Source organism: Tachypleus tridentatus, chromosome 13, assembly GCF_004210375.1.
Source record: "Tachypleus tridentatus isolate NWPU-2018 chromosome 13, ASM421037v1, whole genome shotgun sequence".
Classification (NCBI taxonomy): Eukaryota; Metazoa; Arthropoda; class Merostomata; order Xiphosura; family Limulidae; genus Tachypleus; species Tachypleus tridentatus.
In genome coordinates this window covers 96,145,455-96,157,923 of record NC_134837.1, presented here as the reverse complement: position 1 = coordinate 96,157,923, position 12,469 = coordinate 96,145,455, and the positions used below count along the sequence as shown (strand labels likewise).

The 12,469-nt window shown below is 29.1% G+C and overlaps 1 protein-coding gene across 4 annotated transcripts in view; it reads right to left on the bottom strand.

Annotated features, from left to right (window-relative positions):
• The window catches only part of Bap111 (Brahma associated protein 111kD), a 68,314-nt gene that overhangs the window by 15,956 nt on the left and 39,889 nt on the right, over positions 1-12,469 (bottom strand). For all 4 annotated transcript variants that reach the window (XM_076479077.1, XM_076479075.1, XM_076479073.1 and 1 more), the window contains exons 9-12: positions 12,000-12,066; positions 10,908-11,077; positions 4,472-4,573; positions 1,302-1,586 (exon numbers count right to left, since the gene is read on the bottom strand). In XM_076479077.1, coding sequence (XP_076335192.1) covers positions 1,302-1,586; positions 4,472-4,573; positions 10,908-11,077; positions 12,000-12,066 — 624 coding nt within the window. The remainder of the gene's footprint in view (positions 1-1,301; positions 1,587-4,471; positions 4,574-10,907; positions 11,078-11,999; positions 12,067-12,469) is intronic.

Genomic DNA, 12,469 nt, shown 5'->3' with positions numbered 1-12,469 from the left:
AACAAACTGGAAATTATTTTAGAACTTTTTTAAAAAAAGGGCAGATATGTAACAAAATTAAATTTCATATGTTACTTCATACAGATAAGTAACATAAGTACTTCTTCTACATTGCTCTACAGATAAATGATATAATTAACTTTCCTTTCATGTGTTCCTTCTTTTTTACCTGCCATTTAGGAAGGAAACCAATTTTCTCCAAAAACTGAGGACAGTTTTATTTACTTTAAAGACAATAAAATTTCTTTACACTTCAGCATTTCATTATTTTTTTCTAAAATTATATTTGATTAATTTTCCTTTTTCTCGTGAATAAAATCCCTCTCTGAAATAATTCTTTTTACAGTTTTCAGTACAGAGAAGTTTGTGTTGACACACAATTATAAAGTTTATTGTTACTGTTAAAACATTTTTTCGCATATTTAGTACGTTTTATATAAACATTTTTATTGCAGAACTGCATCCAAAAGAACGCAATTTGCATAAACATAATTTTATTTATATGAAGAGAGAACTATTAAGAAACAAAAAAAACAAAACACATTCATAGTGGTCTGGAAATGCTTAAAAATTAAAGGCCAAGTTTTATTCAAGTAGAATGTTTGAATTAAGATAATTTTAGTGAAAAGCCAAAATCTCTTTTAGGATCAATTCACACTTTGTAAGAACTTGAATATAACTGCTGGGTTAGTAAAGCATCTAAAATCCAAGTTTGTGTTTTTTAAAATATATGTGAAATAATTCCAACTTATAAGTCAGTAAACACCCATTTACTATCACAATTTCAAGCACAACTGTTAGTGGCTTAACTTTGAAATCAACAGAACTGATATGAAAATTATAACAACCATTTGAAAATACTGTTACAAAACCAAACATAAAATTCAACCTCTGAAAATACTGTCATTTTTGGTTTGAGTTTTATTTCTTTTAACTTAAAAAAATTGTTAAAAATATGGAAATGAAACTTTAATTAACAATCACCATTATACTAGTTTCTAGATCTTTCAAGGAGATATTCACATACTAGTTTATTAAATTATAAATAACCTTGAACACAGCAAGCTATCCAAATAATTCAAATTAACAATTAATAATGTAACTGTTTTTGAGTTATAGTGCAGGAGGTGTGTCCCTAACAAGATATATATATACACACACACACAAGAAAGACCACCACAAAAAGAAAAGCATTTTGTTCACAAATGATGAAAAGATTCTGAAAATAATGATAATGTTGAACAGTTTCTACCACAGATGTAACTGCAACATTTCAGTTTAAAATAATAGAATTATCACACCTGCCCAATTGTAATATCTTCATTTTCAGATGAAGGTTCCATCATTATTTTCCTGTCAATTTGCTTAACATCTAGATCTTTCTGTGCCTTTTCTGATTGAGTATCACTAGTGGAATCTATAGATGACTGAGAAACTTCCATTTCCTGCTGGTCTGGTTGTTCACGTTCATCTGACTTTGAAGGTTGCTGCTGTTCCTGAGATGTTACCATTTCTCTTTTCATTTGCTCATGCATTTTTTCTACCATTTTCTGGTAGGTTGAGCTATCAACACCTTTATAGCAGCGCTGAATGAAATAGCATAAGAAACAAATATGTTATCACCATAAGGTTACGGTAATGAATGATACAATCTCAAATTGTGAATTCTGTCTACTGTTCTAAACTTTCATTTAGCATTTTGGATAGCAAGACACACTTTTATACATTATAACTCTCTCAGCAGTTTTAGTCAATATCACAGACCACATAACCTTTAAATCATTTATCGATTTAACACTTCTAGCTTTCAAAATAGTGAGTATATCTTTCAGTTAACATATGTTTTTCACATAAAAGAAATTATATTTTTAATGAAGAATTCTTAATAAACTAAAATAAAGATCTGTCCACCAAATAATATACCAAAGAACACAGACAAGTAGCATGCAAAAAATAGACAATTTCCCCTAACTCTGAAAATTCTTCTGGCTTTCTAACTATGCAACAAAAGCTGTTACAAATTTAAACAAGCTAGTCATTAAGTTTCTCACTGAAATGTTGCTTTTACTCAAGTGAAATCGAGGATTATCTTTTCAGAACATGTTATACATCACTTGATAGATGTAAACCTGAATTTTCTATTGGTTAGAGATAATATATATTTAAATTTAAATTCTGAAAGAGACAATGTGACAGTGTGTGGCAGGAGTGGTCTGATTTTCTATTTAATAGCTCTGCAACCAAACAAAATTGAATGCTATAAAAATTATAGTTTGTATGAATAATGATGACCTTAGGAGTAATTTAAATTTAATTTTGTACTTTTTGGAGGGGTGGTAGATAAAATATGGAAAATATCCAGAGAAAATGTGCTCATACAATGAGAAATTCAGGAGTTTTTTTTTTCTTTTAGAATAAGAACTAATAACATATGTTATTAAATTATTGGATATTAGTTAAGGTTTCGTGATATATTAATTAGTAAAAAAAAAAATTAGTTGAATAAATTTTGGAAAGTAAGAGCCTAAAACATTGTTTTATGTACAGTAAAGGATACCAATGGCAATAGGAGTAATATGTATAACTACACAAAAGCAAAAGGGTTTAATATAACCATTTCACAAAGGAATCAGTATAAAATACACAAGTTTGTATACATATTTGCACACTATGAGCATTTATATTATAAATTTTGATGTTGTATGTGTATTTTTACAAAATACACACTATCATTTTAAGTAAGAATTCTAAGTCTTTTGTATTCTAAAAATCAGATTTTCTAGTGAAGTGCTTTTACTAAAGATTTGTTTGTCAAAATACCAAGTCTGTTTCATTATTAGTCTGAATGCAAAGTGATTTTCATGTCATCATTAAAAAATTATTCTTCATATCCCAAATCTCATTTCCACAATCTCTAAAAACCTCTTAAATACATTTCAAATATCTGTTTTCAGTAAAACTTCATATTTTATCTGTTATTTTCTACACCCCAACTGTATGACATCTATCAATTTGACCAACCTTGTAACCACTGAAAAAAATCAAAATAAATCTAAATTACCCTTTTCTCTTACTAGAATGACTATAAATTATAACAAACATGTTTAGTCTATACAATGATGTTGCACAAGTACACTCATGTTACCACACCCAATAATATAAAACTGACCTTTAGTCTTTGCAAAGTAACCTGTCTTGACAGTGTTTTGATGGATTAGTATTTTACAAAATAGTTATATTTCAATTATTATATATTATATACGTATATAGATTATTACTATTTACCAACCAGTTCTTTAATTTATTTTTCTCAAAATACAAAACATTAAATAAAGAAGTAAAGCAAACAATTATCTCTCTTTTGTTATGACCTTTGGACTCAATCGTAGTTTCTCGTGGATTGATGAAAGCCTTAAGAAGTTTTAGAAGTGAATGATGTAAAACCAATTAATTTTGTAAGGTTTTATATATACATTCAATTAACAAATAAATCATAAATCACTTTGTCAATATCCCAAAATTCCATTATAATTTATCAAGTTTAATAACTAAGCTGTATTTTGGTCTAAAAAAGGTTAAATTTCAAGCAGACTAAAGACACAAACTACCTCCTTGAAATTTTGTTTCAAAAGAATCAGATGACATTCTAACACAAGAAAATGGCTGAGAAAGCCAATGGGAAAACATTCTAAATTTTTTTTATCAATTATTCATATGTCACACATAAAAGTGCATATAAGGGGCCATTTCCAAAAATGAAGAATGGTGAGTGGTACCAACTGTGTTTGATTTAGTACCTGACCAATATCTCAACAAATAGAAAGAACAGGAAGTTCTTACTTTATATTTTAGTTTGATAATTTTAGAAATTTAATTCCTAATTCATAAAAAACTATAGACTTAGTATTTTGATATCACAAAATCGAATATGAATCATTCAGCATACCATATCACATACAAAAATAATTGTTTAAGTTTTTTTTTTATATTTTCTTTGAAATTATCAAATTGAATAATTTATAATACTATAAACTAAATTACAATATACAATTTGATACCAAACAAACTGGCATAAATTCATAGAACAGAAGTTCACTATACATTTGAATGCTAGTCCACAAACATGACATGGCCTTCACCTAACCCATCTGGAAAAAGTTAACTTCCCATCAAAACTATAAAATAAAAAATATGCTGATCAACCATAAAATAACACTTCCTTATATAAAAAATGTGTTTCAATTTTCCTTTCAATCTATAGAAATTAATAGTCTGAAAATACTAATACAAAATATACCACAATTACTCATTTTAAAAATGTATAAAAAATTAATGTACATTTTTCAAAGGACTTCCAAATAAAGCTAATCTACAATCAAACAAGTTGATGTCTTGACCATTAATACACCTTAATTGCATGAGTTCACCAAAACTGAACAGCAATAACAACATTCAGAAATGAAATGAATACCTTTTTAAGCTCTTCTTGAAATGTTTCACTGGCTTCCAAAAACCTTTTTCGTTTGGCTTCAAATTTTTCTTCAATTTGTTGTAATTCTGTTTCCAGCTTTTTCTGTAAAACCATATTTTCAAGTGTAATTTACTTTTACTATCCAGATATACTTAAAGGGGAACACAGCATTTGAAATAACTTTACTGTATGTGGAAGTATTGTGTCTACTTAAATTGTGTGTGTTGGTTAAGAAACATAATTATGTAATAACAGCTATAAACCAAAATAATGTTGGACAATTTTGTCACATTTTACATGGGTAAGACAACACACTGAATTGTGCTATGTCTCATGACATTTAAACTTTAATAATTTACCCACTACATTCTTCTGCATGCAAGTTCAGAAACAAAACTGATATTTTGATGCATGAGGCAAAATGGCAGCACAATTCTTTTCTGAAACTAAAACTTAATGCATTTTGGAGTTTTTTATTTTCACCATAGAATTAATAAAATAAAGTTAGTCATATGTTTTAAAGATGTATTATAAATAAGAATAATCTAAAATATATGTTTTCCTTTCCCCTGGACTCCAGTTGTTCTCTTTCAAAGGTGAAGTGGGAAGTTTGATGCTTGAAAAGTATCAGCCTTTTCTAGAAGATATTATAGAAAGACTATTTAAATTGTACAATATTACCTTACTTATACTTGAATTGGATGCCTTTTAGCTGTGTGCCACCAATAAAATACCTATTCAAGCAACAGAATGAAAAACTGAATTTGACTACAATTAATCACTTTTTCTTAAGTCTAATTAAGAAAGCAAGTCAGATCAAATAAGTTAACAGGTGAGTAAAGAGAAAAAACTAAAATGAAGAATCCTAATGATAGCTTCTGAAACAACTGGCATTTACACTTGACTAAACATTCAAGAGAAAAACTCAAACATGTGAGTCTACTGGTATAGGGATCCATTTTTTTTAATTTGAGGTACATGTATGTGTCAAAAGACCATAAAAGCAAACTAAAATACAAAGCTGAATAATGAAAATAAATTCACGGTGAGAATGAAAACTCTCTAAATGTGGTTTTTTTATAAGGTAAGAAGATGAGTTACCCAATACTTTCACAGAGCAAGAGGGTGTGTGCAAGAGGCTGAGAAAGTATGAGCTTAACATTAAAGTTAATAAACCACCTGTATAATTTATAATGGCTAATTTATTTCTGTAAGATAAAATGCAGCCATACAATAATGCATACTTTGAACAATAAGTAAATCCAATTATTGTACTCTAATGTCTATTACCTTTTATTGTCCAGTATGGGTGATTTTTGGTGGATTGTTTTGAATGTGTGTAGTTCTTGTACTACATTATAGTGGTGGATGTAATGCTGTGTTAATTGCTTGTGTTTCAATTGCTAACTGGTTACTGGGAATTTCTATAGTTGGGTTAGGGTCTCGGATATAACTTCTGTATGTTGAAATTAAAAGAGTCTTTGATGAATGAGCTGGCTGATGTTACATATTTGGAGAATGCCCATGCTATGTATTTACCAAGATTATAATTAAACGATTCATATGTGGACATTATTGGTCGTAATGGACAATCTGGTTTATGAGGTTTGGGGATGCCATATATTGCTGGTGTGCGTGAGTCGGTTTTGAGGTAACTACATTATGACTATAGCGTTACCTTTATTTCTGTATGTGGTCAGCTTTCTGACCCAAACGAGCCGTTTTGCATATAAAATCGATGTTCATCATGTTCAACTGAAAGTATTTCACCAAAAATTTGCTGAAATATAGTTATATCTGCTTGTTTTATATTTTTATAATAAGCTGCTATAATTGCAAATATCAAACATAAAAGAAGCCCCATAGAATTCCACATCACTTCCAAATATCTCTGAACCATAACCTATTTAAAATTTTACACATTTTGGCATATACTTTTCAAAGATTTTGTCTGCTACTACTTACAGTATTTAACATCACATGGTAAAGGACTCAACCAAATAGAGATGGTGTGTCCCATTAAGCCAATTAAAAGAGCATATCATTCTCTACATTTGTATGCCATGGTACAGTGGAAGATACAAAAATGGCAACCTCCAAAGTTTGCCATTATATAAAGAAAAATATTAATGCTTAGTTGTGAAATTTTGTTAGACTATTTCCAATGCCTTGCACCTAAATTTTAGCACCTATTTAATATCCTTAACTTCTGCTGCATCAAGCCTGGAGTTTCCCTTTCAAGCAAACAGAAATCATATGCAGGTCATAATACCTCAAATGAATTACTCCTTCATTTCTTGTGCTTTATAAAATCACATGGCCATTTTACATTTTAAACTAGTTCACTGGATAAAAGCCAAATGGATATTTTGGAAATAATAAAATAAAAATAAAGTTTTTCTTTAAACAACACAAATTATTTAGTTTAAGAAACTTGTTTAACAATTAAAAATGTTATCACAATTAGAGAAAATATCACACACAAACAAAACTGAAGAATTTGTTAGATTACAAACCCAAAGAGTAATATAAAAATAAGTCTCAAGGCTTTTATTACAATTAATTCACAAAAGTAACAAAATCATATTTAATTTCTAGGTGTTTGTAATTTACAATTTCATCATCATTAAAATTACTAAGTCCATTTATAATTTCAGAAGAATGAATTATCAGGAGTTCATAACTAGTGATTTCAATATGTTCAATCACAGGGTAAAAGTTATGTAGAAGTTCTATTCACTGGTTTTTCCTAATAGTATTTTTTGAGAGAGAAAAAGACAGTAATTGCTCAAGTCTAAAATCAAACTTCCATCACGAAGATCAAAACTAGAATATATACAGACATATATATACACACACACACACAGCAATGTGCAAAAGTGTTAGGACAGAAAAGTTTGTCACTCTTTCCCTTCTTTAGGGCTAATACTTCCATGCCACTACAGAATGTAAATTTCAACAGTATGGTAATGCTTCATTAATCCATACTGATAACTGAATAAAGGCCAGAGTTACAATACTTGTCATTTTTTAAAATTCCAATAATACTTATACAAAGGTTGTGTCATAAGAATTCTGCTTGAACGAACATACTGACCACATTTAGGGTCTCAAATAACTCTCATGGTATTCCATGCAATGTTTTATAAATATAAGAAGAAACTATCTATGGTACCAGATAAAATGAATTTAATAGCACTCCACAAATAAATCTTGAATAAAACAGTATTAAATACTATATATTAGGATTTGTTGTCAATGTCACAACCCCAAAAGCATAGAGAATTGACAGAAGAGTAGAACTTTCAAATAAAAGTTTTACGTGATGCTAGTTGGATTCTTCAACATATTACTTCTGATTCGAAATGCTCCCAAAGTGCAATAAAGTACACTCTAGAGCATGTGATCGGGACAGGCAAATTTGAAAATAGAGAAAGAAAAAAGGCAGAACATCTAAACTTAATGACACTGATGTAAAGTATCTTCATTTACAAAATCTTCAGGACAGAGGAAAAACTGCCACTGATCTCAAGCAAGAGATAAACAACCATGCACCAAACAAGAGAAGACATATCAAGAACATAACTTTTACTTCAGTCTCTAAGTGTTAACAAAAGACTAAAATTTGTTAAAAAGTATAAAAATGTGGCTGTTGATAATTAGAAAAGGGTTCTATAAAAAATTAATCCAAGTATGAAATATTTGGTTCAAAGTATAGATTGTACATCCATTGAAAAAAGGCGAAAGATGTACTTTTCAATGCATAAAACCAATGATGAAGCATGTGGAAAGCAGTGTGATAATTTTGGAGTACTTTTGTCTTGAGGCAGTAGGAGATATTTGCAAATTATATTGAATAATAGACCAGTGCAGGTACCATTAAATACTTGGTCGTGTAGCAGTTGAAAAGAGTTACTTCACTCTCCAAGTATTCTCAAGAGACTAAAATTGCTAAAAAGCACAAAAACTGGAGTTTTTATGATTGGAAAAGGGTGTTATGGAGAGATGAGTCTAAAATATCTGGTTTAAAGTATAGGTCCTACATCCAGCATAAGAAAGGTGAAAGATACTTACTTTAATGCATAGCACCCACCATGAAGCATGAAAGAGGCAGTGTGATGATTTGGGGTGTTTTTCTGCTAAGACAACAGGAGATATTTGCAAAATAGATGGAATAATGGGCCAGTGCAAGAACCATCAGATACTAATCCATCATGGTACACCCAGTGGCTTGCATATTATTGGTAAAGGATTCTACTATCAACAAGATAATGATCCCAAACACTCTTTCAACCCCTGAAGGAATTACTTACCTAAGAAGGAAGCTGCTGGAGTAATTTAAATGACATAATGGCCCCCACAGAACCCCGATCTCAAATCAGTTGAACAGATCTGGGATTTGACAGATCAAAAACTTCACAAATTGAAAGTTACTTTCAAAAAAACTTTATGGAAGTGTATTAGAGATATCTTGTGTAAAATCCAAAAGCATACTTTAATTAAACATGTTGCAACAATACCTGAAAGACTGTTTACAATTATTAAAGCAAAAGGGGGACACAAAATTTTAATTGCTTGCTGAAATCAAACACTTCTGCTGAGTTTCTGTTGTACTATATAGGAAGATTAAAACATTATGACATTTCATCCATAATTTAAATTCCATTGTTCTTTGAAAATAGTCTAAAACCTAATTTCTGGCTATGTCCTAACATTTTTCCATAGAACTGTGTGTGTGTGTGTGTGTTTTTCTCATACCTTTTTTATTTTTGTAAGTTGACTATCCAACATGCAAAGTATTTCAATTTTAAGATAAAAAATACTTTTGTAAATCAGAAATATTTTCCAATTTCACATGCAAAATATTTATAATGCCAAAATAATTATCAAATGTTTCTTGTAAAATACTTATGTTTTATGTTATTTTCACTTACAAATCTCTGTAAAGGTTCAGTTGATTTGACCAACCTTGCAACCACCATATAAAAATTAGAAAGTACAGATTATGCCTTTTTCATTATAGAATTACTACACATTATAACATGAAAACACAGATGTTTAGTCTAAATAGCTTAATCTTATAACATTATATGTTTATATATATTATTTTTATTTTATTAACCTTTCAGCAGTGCCTTACTACATTACAGAAGTTGCAATGACGTAGCTTGCATGCACTCATGTTACTACATCTGACAATATAAAATTGGCCTTTACAAAGTGACCTGTCTTGGCTGCATTTCAGTGGACTAGTACTTTGTAAAATACAATCAAATTTCAGTTATGATACATTACATATATATATGTATATATGTTATTACTATTTATAAATAAGTTCATAAACTTATTTTTCTTAGAACACAGAACAGTAAATAATTCACAAGTGAAGGATGTGAAACAATAATTTTTTTTAGGTGTTATATTTACATTTTGAAATAACCAAAAATCATAAATGACCATATAAATACTACAAACTTCCACTGTAATTAATAAGGCTTAGTAACTAAGCTTTATTTGGGTCTAAAACAAAATGAAATATCACTACTCACTAATGACTTTTTTTACTACTTGTAATCTAGCATGAAAAGAAAGAGTTCACTGCACAAATACTATGGAGAACATTCTGAGCTGTTGAATGGTTATACACACATCACTGAACAAAGCAAACACAAGCAGATATTTTCAAACATTGAAGATGTGGATGAGGTTACCTTGGTTGATTCAATAAATATATGAGTATCTTGAAAAATACAAGGGATAGAAAGTTCTGATTTTACATTCTAGCATTAATTTGAGTATCTAATTCATAAAAAACCATAAGCTTTGTATTTGGACATCACAAAAAAACAGATGATACACAAAAATTGTTATTTAGAATTTGTTTTTTAATATTTACTTTTAAATTAAGAAATTAACTGATGTATAATAATAACTTTGAATTACAATATACAATTTGATACCAAACTTATGGACATATAATCATAAAATAGTAGTTCAATAAAAGCATGAATGTGAGCCAACAAATGCTGTGACATGGCCTTTGACCCATGTTGGTAAGTTTAAAACAAAAACTTAATCTTTAGACATAACTTTTTTGTTAATTATTTCAACCAGTAGTCTATTTCAAAAGTATGCAGTATACACATAACTGTCTCTGCTACATTATTCAAAAGAAGAGTACCAGCTGAAATGTTAGCCAAAAACATTTTTTTTTGTTGTAACACCAGTTCAACTCTCCAGTCAATGTTTCAGACATTTAATATGTCTAGTATGTCTGTCTGTCAAACCTACCATGTATGTCAACATCACAAACATACAGAGATAAAAGCTTTGTTTGATAGACTTTAGAAGCAGATGGAGTACTTTACTCAAAAATATAAAAATATATCCAATAGACATTTACTTTACAAAAAAAAACAACTTAAATAACATGTACCTGATGCATAGTTAATGACTGAACTTGTCGTTTCAAAACGCTCATTCGAGCTGTTGTGACAACTGATCGAACATCTGGAACAACTGTATCTCCAAATATGTCATTAATTAAACGATGATTTCTCAAATATCGAGCTGCAGCCACATGTTTCACCGAAAATTCATCACTAGCTATTGAAGACAAAAACAGAATCTTTTAACAGGATGATAACTGTTTAGCTTAGATTCTACATCTAAGCAAATCAATGAATCAAGAGGTTCAAAACTACAAGTGTATTTATTAAATACTTTTTTTTTACCAGATCCTCAGGAAAGTCATCTAGCCACAAATTTAATACATTTTTGTAATAATTCCCTGAAAATTAAAAAAATATATATACATCAAGGTTCTGTGTTTTATTTCTTATATAAAGCCACAGTAAATTTTCTTCCAGTAATATATTACCAAACTAAGCTTTTATCATTTTGTTACAGTCTCTAAGTGCATCTGCTGAGCTGGAAGCCACATCAATTATCCAGTTGAAAAGAGTGGAAAATGAGCTTTTGTTACATTTTTAACTGTTAGTTTATGATTTCACAAACTGAGATATGTGGAATTACAGGACACTATGACAACCTGATACTGAGAAATGGTGACTAGTTAAAATTTATAAACCTACACTGATATTGAAATTGCAAAGTCCAAAACATTTTACCAAAGGAGCTAAAAGTGTTGTATTGCATTCAGAAAATTAACAAACACTAATATTTTCATTCGGAACCTGTTGATGTCAGTCCAAAATGAAACTCTGAGTTATTTTTTTTAAACTTTTATGCATAACAGTAGAATAATAAGTAAAATTGTTTTTAATAAATAAATTTCAATTTGGAAATGTTAAAAAGTTTGGGGGAACAACAAGTTCAGTTTCTGTAATTTTTAAAATCAATGGAACAATTTTTCCCTTGGGAAGGATAACTTAGGTTTACCTTTGTTCAAAAGCAACTTCATACATATTTCAGAAACATGGTATAGGTATATATATATTATTTATGAATACTTTTGCTGCAGAAAATTATTTCAGGAAAAAGCCTAAAAATGATAATCCATACATACCAGCATCATCATCTTCAGCAGGTTGGATATAAATCTTTTTATCAGTTTTCTGGAGTGGTATAAGTGTCTAAAAATAAATTGAAAATGATTAAAAAAGTTTAATCTATTATTCTCAAAAACATATTTTACTTCTATATAATATGTATACAATCTTTATCAATATTCTGTATTATAAATCTCACAAATATGTCCACAGTATATAAAAATACCTTAACAAATAGTTCCCTTACAGTTAAAGTGCATTTACAGCTCATCTGAATGAATCAGTCTTGTACTTCATCATCTCATGTAAACAATGTTAGCACTAATGATTACTACTTTTTAAAATATATTTTGTTATTTGTATTTCAAATAAAATAGCCACACACACTCCTTTCACACAAGTTAATTCACTTACAAATACATAATCTAAGTGTTTATAATAATATTCATTAATGTCTTAAACTACATATAGATTTCTTTCAATATTT